The sequence below is a fragment of the Onthophagus taurus genome, chromosome 3 (assembly GCF_036711975.1).
Source record: "Onthophagus taurus isolate NC chromosome 3, IU_Otau_3.0, whole genome shotgun sequence".
Lineage (NCBI taxonomy): Eukaryota > Metazoa > Arthropoda > Insecta > Coleoptera > Scarabaeidae > Onthophagus > Onthophagus taurus.
This window is the reverse complement of record NC_091968.1, coordinates 1961424-1983244: the sequence shown is the minus strand read 5'-3', so window position 1 is coordinate 1983244 and position 21821 is coordinate 1961424. Positions and strand designations below refer to the sequence as shown.

The window sequence follows — 21821 nt, the reverse complement described above, 5'->3', positions numbered from 1 at the left end:
TTTTCAGTCTTCCTCATAAAAGGTAATCTAAGTGATTAAAGTCTGGTGACCTTGCTGGCCAAGGAACTGCAGAACCTGTTGCTGAGGTGATTTCAAGTCAAAAATGTCTAATGAACATACACCCAAAACGGTATCGTAACCGAGCTACAAGTTATTGATTTTGTTATTATTAAAAAGTCCAGGTGGCTGTAAATGATAATTTGTTATTTATTGTAACAGTAAAGGTCAATTAAAATAATTTTTCGTGTGTTACATTCAAATATTCTTAAAGCCATATAGTAAACCATATAGTACAGAATATGTCTTTCTTAAGCTTCTCAACATACTCAACCAAGTATTCGACATCTCAAGTGAAACCTTTAAGTGTATATAAGGTTGAACTGAAGTTATCGGCGATTTCGAAGTGTTCAGATTATTATTTCAAGCACCATCCAGTAAACTATTTCTTCAGACTGCAAACTACAGTGAAACATCGAAGATTTCAGTTTATAGAAATAGATACATAATGTAAACCATAGCAGCATATTAAAAACTGTAGATTGAAACAACAGACAGCGACCCGAAGACTACAATTGAAAACCTTGCTGCAAGAAAGAGCTAAGTCCACTTTTTGGCAAAATAAGCTATTTTGACATATACTCCCCTAAGTTAATCGGTGCAATAATGATGTAAGTCCGAACTTACCTCTTTCATAAATCAATTATTATTGCAAGATCTAGTTTTATAACTTCAAATTATATGTTTAATTACTTTTAACGTTCATGATGTAAAAATGGGAAAGTTATTATATCAAATTATATAGGTTGGAGTGTCGTGTTGTTCTTTGTCAGTATTACATGTATTAAAGTTTGAGCAAACTGTTTATTATATAAAATGTAATTTGAGGGCAATTCTAGTGACATAGCAAATTCGAGAAGTGGCGAAAATCATGAAACTCCTCCCAAACGGCAAAAAAAGGAACTCACATCTGTGGAAAAGAAATATTAGGAAAAAGGAACTGGCATGGGGAGAGGAGCATATAAATTCGATTAACAAGCACGTTGTTGCAAGGACAACCGGGGAAGACTGTAAATGTAGAAAAAGGTGTTTTCAATGGATTGATCTTGAAAATCGGCAAAGAATTTTGCAGAAATTTAATGAATTGGGTGAACGATCCGTTCAAAATCATTACTTAGCTGGACTTATAACTTTTACGGCTCTTGTCAGATCACGACTGTCATCGAAGTGGTACCAGAATAGCTAAGTCTGCTTCTAATAAATATAAGGTAAAGCTGTTTTAAGCCCATCTTTTTAAAACATTATCATTAATTTATTAATTTTTAGATTCGTCTTAGCCAAGATGTTTTTGACGTTTGTAAAAAGGCTTTCTGTTCCCTTCATGGTGTGTCTTCAAAACGAGTAGAAACCATTGTATCATATTTAGCAAAGCCTTCTACTATAACTACCCCTAGAGATATGAGAGGTTAACATTCAAATAGACCCAACGCCATTCCAAATGAAATCGTTGAATCTATTAATACACATAAGAGAGTTTCTCATTATAGTCTAGTTTGAAAGCAAATTTTGCAAACTATCACATTGGTCATCCAAAGTCCGACACTTGCCAGGTTTGCGATACTTTGGAGAATAAGAAAAAGTCAGTTATTACAGACGCAGAATTGAATGAAGTAGACAAACAGCGCACATTACATCTAAGTAAAACAAAGACTTTTTTGACAATCTCTCGCGAGAAACAACTATTGCTGGTGAAGATCCACGAGTTGACACTCCTTGCTTTGACTTCCAGGTAACAACAAGCATAAATTTTCCATATCCAAACCAGGAATTTTTGAGTATAATTCGAAATCAATTGACATTCAGTGTAGCGTGTCAACTGGCCTGATTATATTTTCCTATTTTGATATACGAAAGAAGAAGGCAACGCTCCCGTTTCCTCTACTAAGTGCTGAGAACCAAGCATGTGACTCGCAATTTTTCCTAAAAAAAACTAAAATATGATAATGTCATGACCCTTGCTCGAAAATATGTCCCTAACATCTGTATGGAGTATTAGAGAAGCCTAAAATGAATTGTAAAGCAATCCAGTGAAGAAACTGATTTGACAGATACAGAACAAACAAGCGACTTAAATTTCGATTGAGTTCAAACATACTTATTTAGGAGATTTTTCGTATTTTCATAAATAGTTTATATTGTTTTACAATAAATAAAGCTTCTTTTCTTGTAGCTCTTTTTTAATTAATATAGTTTTACTACTTATTCATGAAATGACGAAGTTTGGGGGTAAGAAAGAGGTAAATCTTATACACAAGGGCTTAGTGAGTGCTGACAAAAAGTTGAGACATTTTAGAAAAGGTAAAAAGAAAACCATAAGTGAGGACCTACCTCTTTCTTGCAGCAAGGTCTTCAATTGCAGACTATGAATGATAACCTCAAATTATAGGCTAGCAAGCATAGCTATATAGATCAAGGGTGGTGAGAGTGAAGTTGTTGGAGGGGATGAATAGCGTATGGAGAGGGGGTGGGTTTCCGGAGGGATGGAAAGTGGGGTTAATTTGCCCAGTATATAAAAAGGGTAGAGAGCTACAGAGGAATTAACCTACTAGACTCGGCATACAAGGTATACACGAAGATACTGCTGGGAAGACTGGAGGAGGAGATGGAATTTTGGGGAATTTTTCCGGATGGGCAGGCAGGCTTTCGGAAGGGAAGGGGAGCAATCGACAACGTGTACGTGTTGAAGCATCTGGCAGATAGAGAGCTGGATAAGAAGGGAGGGAAATTGTACGCCCTATTTATAGATTTGAAGGCGGCTTTTGATGAGGTGGATAGGGGAAAGTTGTGGAAGGAGATGGGGAGGAGGGGGATCACGGAACACCTAATTGGGAGAGTGAAGGAAATATACATGGAGACTATGGCTAGGATAAAAGTGGGAGATAAGCTGAGCGACGTGTTCTGGACGACGAAGGGACTGAGGCAGGGATGTCCGCTGAGCCCAAGTCTGTTTACACTGTATACGGCGGACCTGGAGGATAGATTGGGGAAGGAGCAAATGGGAGGGTTGGTGGTGGGAGGTAGAAAGGTGCATATGTTAGCATACGCGGATGACATCGTGGTCATGGCGAGAGAAGCGGCGGAGATGAAAGATATGATAAAGACATTGGAAAGATATTTTAGGGGGAAGGGGCTGGAAGTGAATGTGGGGAAGACAAGGATGATGAAGTTTTGTAAGGGTGGGAGAAAAAGAACAGAAAACTGGAGATGGGAGGGAAAAGAGATCGAGGAGGTTAGGGAGTATACTTACTTGGGGTATGTGTTCAGGGAGGACAACAGGGAGGGCATGTGATAGCTATGGCAAAAAAGGCGAATAAGGTGATGGGACAAGTATGGGGTTGGGGGAAGAGAGTTTTTGGAAGGAATGTGGCAGCGAGGAAGATTATGTTTGAAGGCCTGGTTAGCAGTGTGATGATGTATGGAGCAGCGTTATGGGGATGGAGAGAGCAGGCAATGCTGGAGGGCGTGCAAGCTATATAGATACTGGAGATGGGTGCTTGGGGTGGCGAGAGAAACACCGGGGTATATAGTGAGGGAAGAGGTAAAGGTGGATAAGGTCAGAGTGGAGGCGGGCAGGAGAGCAGTGAAATATGAAGAAAGAATAGAAGGGAGGCCAAACTGCGGGATCTTGGGGGAGTGTTGGAGGGAAATTAGAGAGGGAAAGATCAGATATGGGAAAGGAGACAGAGACAACTATTATAGACGAGCGGGCTACTCGGTAACTGAGATAAATAGTAGACAAAGGGTGGGTAGGGAGATGTGGAGGGAGTTGAGAGATAGGGACCGAGATGTGCAGAGACAGGAAAGAAGGACACAAATAAAAGAGGGGAGATATAACGAAAGGTACAGGGACATAATAACGGAGGGGCTGCCTAGATACTTGTTATTGGAAGGAGATAGAGAGCTAACAGATACTGGATGGCCGATGAGGAGAGGTGGTGTAGGCTATGCAGGGAGGAATGGGAAACGTTGGAACATATGTTGAATGGGTGCAGTGAGTTGAGGGAGGAGGAGTTGGACCGGAGCCGAGGGTATGGAAATGGAGGAAGAGGGTAGAGGGTGAAAATAATATACTAATAATATATATATTAGAATGTATTAAGGGGATAAAAATTGTAAATATTAAAAACAATAAAAAAAATGCATAGCTATATTTTGCATAAATAGTTGCAAAAGCTGCAGCCTATAATATGCAATAATTTTTGTAAATTGTATACTATATCTGCACCCTGCAAGTCGCAGTTACTCACTGAATACCAGAAACCATAACCGCAGATTGAAGACTACATCTTACAGCTGTAAGTAGCAAGTTGGAAATTGTTGGTAAAGACATCAAACCAGTTGCAAAAAAAGTACTGCAGAATATAGTTGCAGACAGAATATTATCCAAACCATAACTTTTTCTTTATATACAGCACGTAACTCAAAATATAACTATTCAAATATTGTAAGTTATTACAATAATTTACCCTAATCATTTAATAATAATTAAAACAGAATTTATATTCAATTAACGGTAATAACGTTTCAACTTATTTATACATACATCAATTTTTTTAAAAAGCTTGTTGTTTAGGTAATTTTTAAAAAATAACCGGAAAATGGGAACTAGTGAAATAAAAAATAACGATTATTAGAGAACCTTGAAAGGGGAAAACTATTAAAAATAATAATGACTAAATAATTTGTAGACTCGTTAAAAATTGCCATTTAAAAATTTCTTAATACAAACATTTTTAATCTTCCTAATAATAAGTAATAGTTATAGTTGCAATGGTTTTACGAAGGAAAACCGGTCTGATTGACAATTTTATATAAATACGGAGTATTAGTAAAAGTTCGGCGAAGTCAGACAAAAACATTTCAACAAGAACCATCAACCACAAAAATAATCATTAAGAAAAAATGAAAGTCTTGTTGAGTTTTGTTTTTGGGGCAACGTTATGTAACGTTTATGGCTTAACACTACGTAAGAAAAAAAATTAAATTTCATTTATAAAATAATATTTATAATTTTATAGCATCTTATATGAAACAATGCAGCATATCAGATCCAAACGTAAACGAATGTTTCAAAACTAGTGGCAACAACGCTTTGGAATCAGTATTAAAAGGAGATCGAAAATACAAAATCATCAAAATGAACCCTTTGGAACTACCAAAGGTTGATTTAAACTCCGGGGGAACCTTTACGATGTCATTAAAAGATGCAGTTATTAAAAATTTGAAATCAACCAAAATCTTAAACGCAAAGTGAATTAATTTAAAAATTAAAATTGAAGAATGATTCATTTTTAATTTTCTTTTAGTATTCAAGCTAATCACTGGGAATTTGAGGTGTCCATAGATCCGATGATCATCGAATCACAATACGAAATAAACGGCAGGATTTTGATTTTACCCATAACAGGAAATGGTCCGTCCAAAATCACATTGGAAAAGGGTATCTATTCGTACGTGGTCGATTTGAAAACGATCGAAAAGAAAGGCGTCGAATATTTGGCCATCGACAAATCGAATTTGGAAGCGAAATTGGGACACGTTCGATTCCATTTCGAAAATTTATTCAATGGGGATAAAAGATTAGGTGAGATTTTTAAAAAAATTTCATCTTATTTATAATACAGAAAAACATCGATATAACGGTCTTGATTTATAAATAAACTCGGGGTATTCCCAGAGTTGTCTATACGATGTATACATCAAAGATGATAGTTCTAGTTTTAATTCTTAATCAGCTACTAGAAACATTCGGGATCAGTGGTAGTGCAACACTAGAACTAACACTAAACTTAGAATTAGAATCATTCTAGTTTAGCCACACGTCTCTCAAGACGGCTAAACCCGAATGATTCTAGTTCTATGTTTAGTGGTAGTTCTAGTGACAGTGCTAAGTCAAAACTAAAACTAACACTAGACCTAGAACTAGAAACATTCGGATTTAGCCGCACGTCTCTTAAGACGGCTAAACCCGAATGTTTCTAATTCTAGGTCTAGTGTTAGTTCCAGTTTTACAGTAGCACTATCACTAGAAGTAACACAAGACCTAGAACTAGAATCATTCGGGTTTAGCCGCCTTGAAAGACGTGCGGCTAAATCCGAATGTTTCTACTTCTCAGTCTGGTGTTAGTTCTAATTTTGCACTAGCACTATCACTAGAACTAACACAAGACCTAGAATTAGAATCATTCGGATTTAGCCGTCTTGAAAGCCGTTCGGCTAAATCCGAATGTTTCTAATTCTAGGTCTAGTGCCAGTTCTAGTTTTACACTAGCCCTATTACTATGTAGAACTAACACTATACCTAGAACTAGAATCATTTGGGTTTAGCCGCACGTCTCTAAACACGGCTAAACCCAAATGGTTCTAGTTCTAAGTATAGTGTTAGTTCTAGTTTCACACTAGCACTATCACTAGAACTAACACAAGACCTAGAACTAGAATCATTCGGGTTTAGCCGCCTTGAAAGATGTGCGGCTAAATCCGAATGTTTCTACTTCTCAGTCTAGTGTTAGTTCTAATTTTGCACTAGCACTATCACTAGAACTAACACAAGACCTAGAATTAGAATCATTCGGATTTAGCCGTCTTGAAAGACGTTCGGCTAAATCCGAATGTTTCTAATTCTAGGTCTAGTGCTAGTTCTAGTTTTACACTAGCCCTATTACTATGTAGAACTAACACTATACCTAGAACTAGAATCATTTGGGTTTAGCCGCACGTCTCTAAAGACGGCTAAACCCAAATGATTCTAGTTCTAGGTATAGTGTTAGTTCGAGTTTTACACTAGCACTATCACTAGAACTAACACAAGACCTAGAACTAGAATCATTCGGGTTTAGCCATCTTGAAAGACGTGCGGCTAAATCCGAATGTTTCTACTTCTCGGTCTAGTTTTAGTTCTAGTTTTGCACTAGCACTATCACTAGAACTAACACAAGACCTAGAATTAGAATCATTCGGATTTAGCCGTCTTGAAAGACGTTCGGCTAAATCCGAATGTTTCTAATTCTAGGTCTAGTGCTAGTTCTAGTTTTACACTAGCCCTATTACTATGTAGAACTAACACTATACCTAGAACTAGAATCATTTGGGTTTCGCCGCACGTCTCTAAAGACGGCTAAACCCAAATGATTCTAGTTCTAAGTATAGTGTTAGTTCTAGTTTCACACTAGCACTATCACTAGAACTAACACAAGACCTAGAACTAGAATCATTCGGAATTAGCCGCCTTGAAAGACGTGCGGCTAAATCCGAATGTTTCTACTTCTCGGTCTAGTTTTAGTTCTAGTTTTGCACTAGCACTATCACTAGAACTAACACACGACATAGAACTAGAATCATTCAGATTTAGCCATCTTGAAAGACGTTCGGCTAAATCTGAATGTTTCTAGTTCTAGGTCTAGTGTTAGTTTTAGTTTTACACTAGCACTGTTACTATGTAGAACTACCACTATACCCAGAATTAGAGTCATTTGAGTTTAGCCGCACGTCTCTAAAGACGGCTAAACCCACATGATTCTAGTTCTAGGTACACTATTAATAATACTTTTACACTTGCACTGTCACTACAACTAACACTATACCTACAAGTAGAATCATTCGGGTTTAGCCATACTTCCGAAGACATAGAATTTTTCTAGTTCTAGGTTTAGTGTTAGTTCTAGTTTTAATTATTATTCAGCGCTGACGTCACGAACGGATCTTCAAGCTGTGCACCTATTCTCGAGATGTAGGAAACCTCTTAGATTCTACCATCATTGGTATATGTTTACATACAATGTGTTAGTTAATTATCGTACCCGACGTCCAAGGTTTATATATTAAAGGTTGTCTAAGTTCCTATGCTGCAATACTTTGATTTTCGTTTGTGGGCGAGGGGCAAGAGCAGGAGTGTTTCGTGACGTAAGCGATCACGGATTGCGCACGCAACCTCATGGCCATGTGGTGCTCCATGCATTTGTTTAATTTCAATTGCTTGGCGGTATTATTTTCCACATGTGACGTAATGCGCAGTATGGTTGCGTACGAACCTAGACAACCTTTTATATACAGGCTGTCCCGCAACGATTGTACAATACTGCATCAACATATTCTATGATCGAAAATAAACAAAAAAAGCCTAATAAACATAGGTCAGAAAATAGACCATTTTCGAGATATTCAAAGATTTAGTTTCATAAGTTGATATTGTTAACATCATGAATTTAAATTTGTTTTTATAATAATTAAGTCGTTACTATGATTACGATAAGTTGTTTAATCAAAAAAAATAATAATACTTCACGAAATTATTATTTTACTATTTAATTTAATAAAACTATTAAGTATGGCACCTATTAATTATTCCAAGGAAGAGATGGCGGATATGGTGTAATGTTACACCATATCCACAAGGCCGGTGGATTTAGAAGAAGCAGTTTTGAGAAGAGTTGATGAAAGGGCCTCAACCAGCATTAGAAAAAATTCTGCACAAGAAAACATTAACAAAACAACCATTCACCGCATTTTAAGGGAGCAATTGCTTTATCCTTATCATTACAACACCATTCAAGCTCTAACAGAAAATGATGGCCAAAAAAGAGAGATTTTTTGTAGGTGAGCCATATAGGAAGAGGTAGTAAACGTCGACTTTCCCATAAACATTGTATTTACAGATGAAGTAACATTTACTTAAAGCGGAATTTTTAATATTCATAAGGCGCATGTTTGGAATGATGAAAATCCCCATGCAATACTAGAAACTCATCATCAGTGGCGATTCAGTGTTGATGTATGGGCTCGAATTATACGTGATCAGTTATTAGGTCCATTTTTTCTTCCAAAGAGATTGACAGCCGATGCTTACATACATTTTTTACAACATGACTTTACCGAGGCATTTGATGAATTACCTCAACAAATTCTACAAGATTGCTACTTTATGCATGATGGAGCACCAGCACATTATGCACGCGCTACTCGAGCATACTTAAATAACAGATTTGGCAATAAGTGGATTGGCCGAGGAGGGCCACCTCGTTCACCAGATTTAAATCCGTTAGATTTTTGGTTTTGGGGGCATTTAAAACAAATAGTTTATTCTGAAGACGTTCAAATTGTGCAGGATTTGAAAAATAAAATTAGTAATGCATTTGGCACAGTAAAACAAATTATGACATGAATCTTTTCCAATTTGTTAAATATTCGTTGTTTTTATGCTGGTTGAACGATTTTCTTCGACAGTCTTTGTTACTTGTTTTGTTAAATTATTAATGAACTGTATTAATTAACTTAATATTATCTTATTATTTATTAAATTTTATCTTAACCATCGTAACCATGGTAATCATATAATTACTGCATCTAAATCGTTACAATTAATGATGTTAACAATAGGTCAACTTATAAAACTAAAACTTTGAATATCTCGAAAATAGTCCATTTTCGGACCAATGTTTATTAGACTTTTTTTGTCTATTTTCGATCAGAGAATATGGTGATGCAGTATTGTACAATCGTTGCGGGACACCTGTATAAACCTTGCCCGACGACATCATTGCAAGTATGCAACCAATATCACAGTAATGATACGCAAATCACATACAGCGTGTTAATTAATACGATAATTAATTAACACACTGTATATAAACCCTCGTAAACTGAACCAACGTTATCCGACTTTGTTTTAAACATTAAAATTATTCATATAACACATTTTTGGCTATATTTAAAATAATAATTATTATTTTTTTAATTTAGGTGATCAAATGAATACTTTCGTCAATGAAAATTGGGAGGAATTTTTGAAGGAATTGTACCCGGCGATGGTAAAAATAATGAGAACCATCGTTGATAACACTATAACTGGTTATTTTTCAACCATACCAAAGAAAGATGTTTATGCAGCTTAAAAAAATTGCACCAAAAATTGTATTATATATAAAAATTAAATAATTTGAATACAAAGTACTAATAAATAATAATAAGTAAAAACTATAAATCATCAACCCGTATCAATTCTATTATTAATTGGAATTAATAGCAATAAATTTATTATTCCTCGATGAAAATCGATAAGATTATTAGATGTAACCTAATAAATTCACCGGATCGTGCCATTCAACGTTGTTTGTAGAAGAATTACAAGACACAATGTTGTTGAGATATAAAATTTTAATAGGTGCAGTAATAGTCGTCGTTTTAGTCGCTATAGGTGTTACTTTAGGTATTGTTTTAACCGGTGATGAAGAATTAATTTATAATGATGTAAGTGAAATTAATTTTTAAAATTAAGCATTTAATTTCAACAATTTAATTAATTTTAAATTGTTCAAAATAGCCCATTTTGACATATAGGAAATTTTTGGTTTCAAATTAATATATCGAAGAAATAATTAATAAGCTTATTTAAAGCAATAATAACATTTTACACATTTCTCTTGTATGTTTGGTTGTATGACTATAAAGTATAATGTAATTTTCTTGGTGAAGCTTTGGAACACTTCTCATTACGTTATTTATTTTTTTTTTTTGAAGCATAATTTTTGGTTTTCTATCTTTCTGATGTCAAAAAATTGGATGCGGTTGATCAGACACCGATCTGTATGCGCAAGAAATTTGCAGAGTACTTTTTCTTTGAAGCAAGATTAGCAACTTAAAGTTGTTCCAAGTCAATTCGTTGAACTACATTTCACAGATGTATGAAATTAAAGCGTTGAAACTCTTCTCAATTCACAATTTTAGTTATTCTCGGAGGTTGTACTTGCTGATAGCTCGAGTGTCTTCATTCATAGATAAACTCGGGGCATTCCTCAAGTTGTCTAGACAATATATAAATCAAAGACGATAGTTCTAGTTTTAATTGTTAATCAGCTATTAGAAACATTCGCGATTAGCAGCACGTCTCGCAAGACACGTTTTGCACTAGCATTGTCACTACAACTAACACTAAGTCTAGAACTAGAATCATTCGGGTTTAGCCGTACGTCTCTTAAGACGATTAAGCCCGAGTGTTTCTAGTTCTAGGTCTGGCATTAATTTTAGTAACAGTGGTAGTGCAAAACTAGAATTAACACCAAACTTAGAACTACAACCATTCTGGTTTAGCCGCACGTTTCTCAACACGGCTAAACCCGAATTATTCTAGTTCTAGGTTTAGTGTTAGTTCTAGTGACAGTGCTAATTCAAAACTAAAACTAACACTAGACCTAGAACTAGAAACATTCGGATTTAGCCGCACGTCTCTTAAGACGGCTAAACCCGAATGATTCTAGTTCTAGGTTTAGTGTTAGTTCTAGTGACAGTGCTAGTGCAAAAGTAGATCTAATACCATTTTTATTAAACTAAAAGTGTAGAACTAACACTAGAACTAGAAATATTCGGGTTTAGCCGTCTTGAGAGATGTGCGGATAAACCCGAATGTTTGTAGTTCTAAGTCTAGTGTTAGTACTAATGCTAGTGTTATTTCTAGTTTTAGTTGTTGTTCAGTGCTAGATTGTTGTATATTTTTTATTAAACTAATCTAAAGACGGCTAAACCCAAATGATTCTAGTTCTAGGTATAGTGTTAATTCTAGTTTTACACTAGCACTGTTACTATGTGTTTCTACAGTTCTACAATGCGTAAAACTAGAACTAACACTATACCTAGAACTAGAATCATTCGGGTTTAGCCGTCTTTAGAGACGTGCGGCTAAACCCAAATGATTCTAGATCTAGGTATAGTGTTAGTTCTACATAGTTACAGTGCTAGTGTAAAACTAGAACTAACACTATTCCTAGAACTAGAATCATTCGGGTTTAGCCGTCTTTAGAGACGTGCGGCTAAACCCAAATGATTCTAGTTCTAGGTATAGTGTTAGTTCTACATAGTAACAGTGCTATAGTAAAACTAGAACTAACACTAGACCTAGAACTAGAAACATTAGGGTTCTAGAATTCTAGAATCATTTGGGTTTAGCCGCACGTCTCTAAAGACGGCTAAACCCGAATGATTCTAGTTCTAGGTATACTGTTAGTTCAAGTTTTATGCATAGTAGAACTGTAGAAACACATAGTAACAGTGCTAGTGTAAAACTAGAACTAGCACTATACCTAGAACTAGAATCATTCGGGTTTAGCCGTCTTTAGAGACGTGCGGCTAAACCCAAATGATTCTAGATCTAGGTATAGTGTTAGTTCTACATAGTAACAGCGCTAGTGTAAAACTAGAACTAACACTATTCCTAGAACTAGAATCATTCGGGTTTAGCCGTCTTTAGAGACGTGCGGCTAAACCCAAATGATTCTAGATCTAGGTATAGTGTTAGTTCTACATAGTAACAGTGCTAGTGTAAAACTAGAACTAACACAATTCCTAGAACTAGAATCATTCGGGTTTAGCCGTCTTTAGAGACGTGCGGCTAAACCCAAATGATTCTAGATCTAGGTATAGTGTTAGTTCTACATAGTAACAGTGCTAGTGTAAAACTAGAACTAACACTATTCCTAGAACTAGAATCATTCGGGTTTAGCCGTCTTTAGAGACGTGCGGCTAAACCCAAATGATTCTAGATCTAGGTATAGTGTTAGTTCTACATAGTAACAGTGCTAGTGTAAAACTAGAACTAACACTAATCCTAGAACTAGAATCATTCGGGTTTAGCCGTCTTTAGAGACGTGCGGCTAAACCCAAATGATTCTAGATCTAGGTATAGTGTTAGTTCTACATAGTAACAGTGCTAGTGTAAAACTAGAACTAACACTAATCCTAGAACTAGAATCATTCGGGTTTAGCCGTCTTTAGAGACGTGCGGCTAAACCCAAATGAATCTAGTTCTAGGTATAGTGTTAGTTCTACATAGTAACAGTGCTATAGTAAAACTAGAACTAACACTAGACCTAGAACTAGAAACATTAGGGTTCTAGAATTCTAGAATCATTTGGGTTTAGCCGCACGTCTCTAAAGACGGCTAAACCCGAATGATTCTAGTTCTAGATATAGTGTTAGTTCAAGTTTTATGCGTAGTAGAACTGTAGAAACACATAGTAACAGTGCTAGTGTAAAACTAGAACTAACACTAGACCTAGAACTAGAAACATTGTTGTATATTTTTATTGAAATAGTTGAAAGGTTAAATATACATATTAGAAAAGTACGTATATTGGATTATATTAGTACGTCTCAAGATACGTATGGCTAAACCCGTATGATTCTAATTCTAGGTTTTGTGTTAGTTGTAGTGACAGTACTAGTACAAAACTAGAACTAACACTACTTCCACGACTGTTTAATTTCTATCTCGCATTCTTTCTTCATCACTTTATTTATATTTCTTTTGCAATTCTGCCAAGTCTAGTGACATTTCACTAGATATATAACTAAACAAATAGATATATTATCTGATATTATCTTCTATATCTTGTGTCTCGAGAAGTGGTCAAATATAAGCAAAACTAGAAAAATTCAATTCACTACAGTTTATAGTACCTGGAAAACGATTTGATTGATTGAAAATAAGTTCTGTAACTTTCAATAACTTTCAAAGATCTAAGCATAATATTTAATAGTGTTGAATTTTTGTAGATATGTAAAACATCAAATTCATCAAGAAGAGCAAAAAATTTATTAGAATCCGATTCAGTACCATTTTTCTTAGAAAAAATGAGAAAAGGTCCCCCCGATTTAACGATAAATCAAAACACGCGCGCTACACCGATTTATGGATGGATAACGCAAAGAGTTGATCATTTCAACCCGAACGATTTAAGAACATGGGAAATGAGATATTTAAAAAACGACGAGTTTTATGAAAACGGAGCTCCAATTTTTATATTTCTCGGTGGCGAATGGGAAATTGGACCTAGTTATTTAATGACGGGGCAATTATATGATATGGCGCGGGAACATAAAGGATATATGTTTTATACTGAGCATAGATATTATGGAGAAAGCTTTCCTACAAGGTTAAAAAAAATTTTTTTTTAATTATTTGTTTAAAATTTTTATTTTTTAGTAATTTATGCACTAAAAGTATGCAATATTTAAACATAGATCAGGCGTTAGCCGATGTTGTTTATTTTATTAAGCACCAAAAAATCGAAATTCCAAGTTTAAAAGATAGCAAAGTATAAAAATTGTTTTTTATAAATAATTAATTTTATATATTTATTTAATTTTAGGTAGTTTTAGTTGGTTGTTCTTATTCGGCAACGATGGCTACCTGGATGAGGATAAAATATCCTCACATGATTGACGCAGCTTTTGCTTCGAGTGCACCTTTACTCGCTATTGAAGACTTTTATCGTACGTTTTAATTGAATTTAAAAATTTTACATTAATTTTTGTATCTTAGAATACTATGATGTTGTTGGAAACAGTATTAAATTAATATCACCAGAATGTGCCAATGTTCTTTCTGAAGCAATGGGCGAAATCGTTTCAACTTTATCATCCAACAACAATGATGGCTTAAACACGATTTCGAACGATTTTAGATCTTGTTCGCCTCTAAATTTAGCAGAACCGTATAGATCTTATTTTTTCTCCGGATTAATTTCACCTTTTGCTAGTTTGGTGCAATACGCTCAATCTAGCAGCATCCAAGCTGTTTGTAACAGTATTTTAAGTAATCCAGGAAGTAGTTATGAAAAGTTTAAACAATATTTTAACAGTTATTATGCTGGTTCTTGTATTGGAAATTATGATGGGTTTATCGATTATTTAGATTATCCTTTACCGAATGGTGATTGTAAGTATGAAATTGTGAGTTAAATTTTTGTTGCAAATTACTTTTTAGATCGTCAATGGATGTATCAAACTTGCGCGGAATATGGTTTTTATCAAACCACTTCCTCTAACAATACCATATTTGGGAAAAATACGGTGATCGTTGATTTATACAGAAAAATGTGCGAAGACGTTTATGGGTATAACAATTTTGTTACTTAAAATAGAATATAAATAATTGTTATTAATTAATTAGGATAACACCAGAAATGTTAAATTCGGGTATAGAAAGAACAAACTTTTTTTACGGGGGTTTAAAACCGAGTTATACCAAAGTTGTTTCGGTTCATGGTACGATAGATCCGTGGTCTTCAATCGGTTTAACTGAGGATTTAAATGATGATGCCCCCGTTTTTGTAGTGGAAGGTAATTAAAATTTTTAACCGACAATATAAAACCATATAAATCAATAATTTTATCGGGATTTAATTTCTATTGTAAAAGTTATATTTGTGTTATCTTTATGAACCTACTTATTTTTTGATATTTAAATTTTTTATAGGCACATCACATTGCGCTGATATATCATCAGAATCTGTGTACGATATTGCACAAATGAGGGAAACGAAAAGAAAAGTTAAAGAGTTAATAGCCAAATGGATAACCGATTAAATTATAAGAATTTTACATAAAAGTAATTTCAAAAAAATATTAAATGTAGCTATAAATATACGTTAATATAATTAAGAAAACTTTTATGTTACTTATTTACCACCAATTGAATGAGAATAGTGATATCTAGTGGCCAAAAGTTAAAACCCATTAAGATTTTCTCTACTATATATATCGGTAACTATCTATCTATATAAAATATATACATATAAAAGAAAAGTTGCCTATGTTAACATAGAACGCTTAAATTATTTTAACAAGGATGACCTGATTTCCTTCCCTATTAAAACTTGGATCATCATACGTATTACTCACTCCTAGTTTAGTTGACTTCAAGAGAATAGTTAAGGGTTAAAAGTTAAGTTGTCGCTAGCATTAAACGTTGAATGCTACATTAAACGCTACATCTCTAGGATTCCGAGAAGTTTACAATTCGAGGTTACAAGTTCAGGATGCAGACAACTTTCGGCAATGAATCTGAATTTTTAAAAGATTGAAAGAGATTGGGCACAAAGAAGTGTGACCTAAAAGAGGCGTATAATAAAAGAAAGGGACTAAGCAGACTGAAAAAAGGAAAAAGAGATCGACAAAAAATGAGAGTGAGGTTGGGTAAACACTCAAAAAGCAGAAAGATCGACAATAAAAGAAAAAGATTGAATAGAGACTAACTATAGAAAAAAGAGATTTGCCAAATACTAGAATAAGGAGAAGACTGGACAGAGAGGAAATGAACTGGAAAAAGACTGGTAATGAAAAAATTATCCTGAACAGAAGAATGAAGACTAGAGAGAATTTAACTAAAATCTAAAATACAATCCGAAGTTATCGGGACATCGGCACAGATAACATCGAGGATCATCCCAGAAGTGGAAAACCAAAGACTGTCGTAACTCCACCATGATCAAGCGTGTTCGGATCAAGATCTGTAAGGAGCTGAATTATAATAGTGAATTTGTGCACAGGATTGTCAAATATCGTTATTAGTATGCATAAAACTTACACTTTAACGAATCAAATGAAGGCTACACGCGTTCAGAGATGTCATAAACTTAAGCAAACATTGAATCACCAAATCAACAGAATTGAATGAGCGTGAGAGGGGAGTCAGCAAGCTTCATATTTTGAAGGTGCTTATTTACCTTACAGTGTCCCGTGAGGAGACCTATGACAGTTTGAAGTGCACTGTTAACAAGCCCTACGAGGAACTGAGCTGTTGCGGCTGAAGGATATTTTAACAATTCCTTGGCGAGATGACAGCCCGGGGTTCGGTCCCACTCGTTTAAGAATTTTTTGTAGGTAATACGCTACTCATATCGAGTCAAGATATGAGTAGCTAAAGAGGGGGTAATTATCGACTCGGGTGCACATGGCGCTCTACCGGCAGCAAGTTTGACCACTGTTAACCCTTGACCAAGTTAACCCACTGTATTCTGACACGATTATATTTTGCGGCCTCCTCCAATGTTGTGTGACAATCCATTACTAATACAGACGTTATAATAACTCTGCTAAAAGCTAAAAGAGATTGTTTACTGTCTGTAAAAATAGTAAAGCACTTACCCCGCTTGTTGGAGTCAAAAATGCCGTCGGCAGCAAGTTCAATAACAGTCAGTTCCGCTTGTATGACGGTGGTGCTAGACCCTAAAGGTTCTGAGAGTCGAATCTACAGAGTGTTGAACTGCTGCCAGCATCCCCATCCTACATAATTCCTACAGATTGTAGTCTTTTCATGGATACCAAGGCCACTTCTTGAATATGTAGGTTGATTGGTGGTAAATTTAACATGACATTTAACAGTAGACTTAGAAGCTCTAGTCCACCATACCACCGCACCGTAGGTTAGCATTGGTCGAACCACGGTAATATAAATCCACAGGGCTATCTTGGGGGACAAACCCCATGTCCTCCCGACAGCCCTCCGGCACTGGCCGAAGGCGGCACAAGCTTTATTAACTCTATTATCTAAGTGGGATTTCTACGTTAACTTACTGTCTATTATTAAACCCAAGTACTTAACTTCTGTAGACAGTTTAAGTGGACTTTTAGCAAGCGTTGGCAGTCTAGGATTACCAACGCTGCGCATGTGTGTAAAAAGAACCATCTCTGTTTTCTTGGGATTGACTGAAAGTGATTGTTTATTACACCAATTCTCAATTGAGAGCTTCCTGCATTCTCTCGAGGAGTTAACGTACTTGCCTCTTATAAGGATTGTCAGGTCATCTGCGTAGCCAACGGTTTTAAAACCGGCTAGGTTTAGGCGTTTCATGAGGCTATCGAGGGTGAGATTCCACAGAAGTGGAGAAAGTACCCCCCCTTGCGGACAGCTTCTAGTAACAGCCCCTTGAAGAGTGGCCTGGCCAGCCCTTAATGTGACGACCCTGTGTCTTAGAGTGCTCTCAATCCAGCCACACAGGGCCAGAGGAACGTTATGCTCTAACAAGGCGTCGTTAATTACGGAGAAGGTAGTTTTATCAAAAGCACCTTCAACGTCAATAAAAACCCCCACCAGGGCGGACTCCTTGTGGTCCAGTGCACCACCGACAAAGCTGATTACTGAGTGAAGAGCCGTCGGCGTGGACTTTCCCTGGGTTGAAAATAAATAAAAATAAAAACTTTAGAAGAAAAAAAATGCATTTAAAAATTTAAAAATAAATGATTCGAAAACCGATAGACTTAGACAATTTAAATAGAGTATTTTTTTTATGTAAAATTGAATACTCAAATTATGATTTGATTTATCAAACGAGCAGTGTGTCTAGCGCCCTCTACGAGCAATAACAAAACAAGTTTCAAATTCGTATTTCTCATGCTCGAAAACGTAAAACTACCAAATTTTATGTTAATAGTACAAAAAGCTTCAAAATGTGCCTCGAAAACCACTGACTTCAATCATCATATTTTGGTGTCTAGTATCTCGGGTATTCGGATTTCCCATTCTTTCTAACTCACCCTGTATAATGATTTTAAATTGTCTGATGAAGATGAAAAGAAATATAATAAAGTAATGGAAGAACTTGAAAAATATGTATATGAATCCAAAAGCAAATATTGTATATGAAATTCTGATTTTATAAGAGGAAGCAACTGCAAGGAGAACTGTTTGAGAGTTTTGTACTGAAAACTGGTGAAAACATGCAATTTTACAGATGCCAATGAAATGATAAGAGATAGAGTTGTATTAGAAATATATGATAAAAGATTACAAGAAAAATTGTTAAGGAAAATTTGTTAATAATCAAAAACAAATAAACAAAAATAAAGGTGAGATTAGAAAAGAAGAATTTAAATGTAAAAGATGTGTGAAAAGATACAAGTTTAAAGAATGTCCAGCGTATGGAAAATTATGTAACAATTGTAACAAGTATAATCATTTTACTATTGCTTGCAAACCAAAAAATGTCAATGCATTAAAATGACATAGAAAGTAGTGAAGAAGAAGAATACGCAGAGGGACTGGTAAAATTGGTCACGTGGGGCAACAAGGAGAAAGAAAATAATGGATTGAAACATTAGAAGTCGAAAAGAATGCGATAGAATTTAAAATTGATATAGATGCGGAAGCCAACATATTGCCAGAAGAAAAACTAAAAAACTAGAAAAAAATAATTATTAAATCAAATGAAATGTTTGTAAAGGCATATCCTAAGTTATTTGAAGGTCATTTTGGAATTAGTAGAATGTTGGAAAAAGCTAAGGAAACAATTTATTGGCCAAATATGACAAAAGATGGTAAGAATCATATTAAAAAATTTGAACAATGCGAATTAGAACAGAAAGCTACAAGTACAAAACAAAAACTAAGACGTTTAGAAATCCCGAATGAATGACTATTTGAAGCATTATTGATGGATGTATTATAATATCAAGGAAAAGATTACTCAATTGTAATAGATCAGTTTTCAAAATGAATAGACATTATAAAACTGGAAAGAAAAACAGCAATGGGAATAATAGAAAAGTTAAAAGAATTACTAGCGATACATGGTATTCCGAGGAAAATAGTGGCAGATAATATGCCATTTGGATCATTTGAATTCAGAAGATTTGGCAAAGAGTGGGATATAAATATAGTAACAACGAGTCCGCAACGTGATCAAACGAATGGAATGTTCGAACGCGCTTGTTCAAACGGCAAGAAATATTTTGAGAAAAAATGAAGATGTTAATAGTGCATTAATGATGTATAGAAGTACGAAATTGAACGATTTAAATTTAGCACCAGCAGATTGCTACAAGATTACCAATTTGTGACAAATAATTACAATCAAAACAACAATTAAGATAAAAACAAGACTATTACAAATCATATTATGACAAAACAGCGAGAGATTATGGAGGGTTGAAGAAAGATGATAAGGTGTTAGTAAAAATGGAGAAATGATTAAAAGAAATAGAGTGCAGCTAAAGAAGACAGAATTGGAGCCTGAAATAAGGTTTGACAATGACTTGGACATAAACTTGAATGTAAAGAATAAAGACTAAGACTAGGGAGAGGAAGTAAATCAGCAAATACAACAAATAAAAACAAGAAGAGAAATAAGAAGACCAAGTAGATTTAAAGATAATATAATGTAAAAGTAAAAATAAGAAAAAAGGGGGATGTTGTATACGGTGTTAGGTAGATAGTGTGAGTGGTAAGGTTAGTAAAGAAGAGACCAATAAGATATAGTAAGATGCATGTAAGATCTAACCATCGCTAAATAAAGAGCTATAATAAAAATAGTGTTTAAATAATTAACATAAGACACTGTGTACGAAAAGCATGGCAGAGATTCTTCTTAACTTACGAAAAGAAATAATAATAAGCGTTTTATTGTTTATAATTTTTTGTTAAAATTTCTCCCAAAGTCTCCTTCCTGTCCATCAGCTCCTCCCGTAGCACCCAATCCTCTCCACACAGCTTACATCACCTCTCCACATCGTCTGCCCAGTACCTGTTCCCTCTCTCCTCATTGCCACAGTGGAATCTGGCCACCAATCTCTTCCCTTCATCATCACCCTCCATCAACCGATATTATATTTCCCTGCCCATGTCAGTGGCCTTCTTTCCTGTCTCTGTATGTCCTTGTTCCTATCTCTCAGTTCTCCCCAAATTTCACCTCTCTCCAAACTTCTGTTGTCGATCCCAGTGATTATCCCACTCTCTTAAAATATCCTTCCCTATCTCCTTCTCCATATATCAGCATCCTCTCCTTAATTTCCCTACAGCACTCTGTCAGGATCCTGCATGCGGTCTTCCTTCTATCATTTCCTCGTACTTCACTGCTCTTCTCCACCCTTACTGCATCCACCTTAATCTTCTCCCTCACTATATAAACTGGAGTCTCCCTTGCCAACCCGAGTACCCATCTCCAATACCTTGTTTGTATATCCTCACCAAGCCTTCACACATAACCTTTCTACGAAAAGAAATAATTTGTACGTAAAGTGATGGTACCGATTTACAAATATATTAGGAATTAAATAAAATTTTTATTGCACTTTAAAATGGAATTCTTTTTATTTATTTCCTTTACCGGTTTCGGTTTATATTAAACCATCTTCAGAAGGACAATACTGTTACAGAAATATACAAATTAAAATATAACGTCTAAACGGAATGAATCTGCAATTTACCTGCAAATCAATATTAATCAGATTCATTCCGTTTAGACGTTATATTTCTGTAACAGTTTTGTCCTTCTGAAGATGGTTTAATATAAACCGAAACCGGTAAAGGAAATAATTAAAAAGAATTCCATTTTAAAGTGTAATAAAAATTTTATTTAATCATCAATAATGGAAAGAAAGATTAACAATTTCAACATATACTAAGAATCTTCAGAACATAACAAATTGCTGATTTCTCATAAAAATTAATGAAATAATTTAAATAAAATCGCAATTATTCAAATTAGTATTATTTCCAGGTATCACTTTCTCTATAAGAACTGTTCATTCTCAGAATCGAGGAAAAATCCCAAAGACACAGCAACCAATATGACAACCAAGAAATATGGACTTTCAAACCAAAGATTTTACATTACATCATGCTAATTGCAATTAACAATCCAAATTAATAATACATTAAGTAAAAGTAATGAAGTGGACATTAATCTTGACACCTTTCTTTTAATCTTTGAATCAAAACAGATTTTAATTTTGTTTTGATGATTATTCTGTTAATTATTCTAATTGATACTCTACAACTAAATCAACTAAATTCCCGTTTATTCTAAGAATAGAAGCAAATTCCCCACGATGAATACCAAATAAGCAACGAAAACTTGAATTGGCCTTAAAGACCCGAGGACTTTTCGATTACGTCATTTAAAATTACCATGTATAAAGTGTACAAATAATTGTTGATGATGATAACAAATCTTTACGTAGGTATACTTCAAACACAGCACGTTCAATAATAAAAA

General features: G+C 34.9%; 2 protein-coding genes across 2 annotated transcripts; both read left to right on the top strand.

Annotated features, from left to right (window-relative positions):
- The first annotated feature begins 4896 nt into the window (after positions 1-4896).
- On the top strand, positions 4897-10043 carry LOC111420746 (protein takeout-like). Its single transcript, XM_023053784.2, has 4 exons — positions 4897-5023; positions 5076-5307; positions 5364-5641; positions 9796-10043. Exons 1-4 carry the CDS (start codon positions 4960-4962, stop codon positions 9945-9947), a joined length of 726 nt encoding a protein of 241 aa, XP_022909552.1. The 5' UTR covers positions 4897-4959; the 3' UTR covers positions 9948-10043.
- Positions 10044-10117: 74 nt separating this feature from the next.
- LOC111420740 (putative serine protease K12H4.7) lies at positions 10118-15497 on the top strand. Its single transcript, XM_023053779.2, has 8 exons — positions 10118-10302; positions 13600-13979; positions 14030-14141; positions 14196-14319; positions 14369-14764; positions 14813-14942; positions 14999-15168; positions 15305-15497. Exons 1-8 carry the CDS (start codon positions 10189-10191, stop codon positions 15412-15414), a joined length of 1536 nt encoding a protein of 511 aa, XP_022909547.2. The 5' UTR covers positions 10118-10188; the 3' UTR covers positions 15415-15497.
- Positions 15498-21821: the final 6324 nt, after the last annotated feature.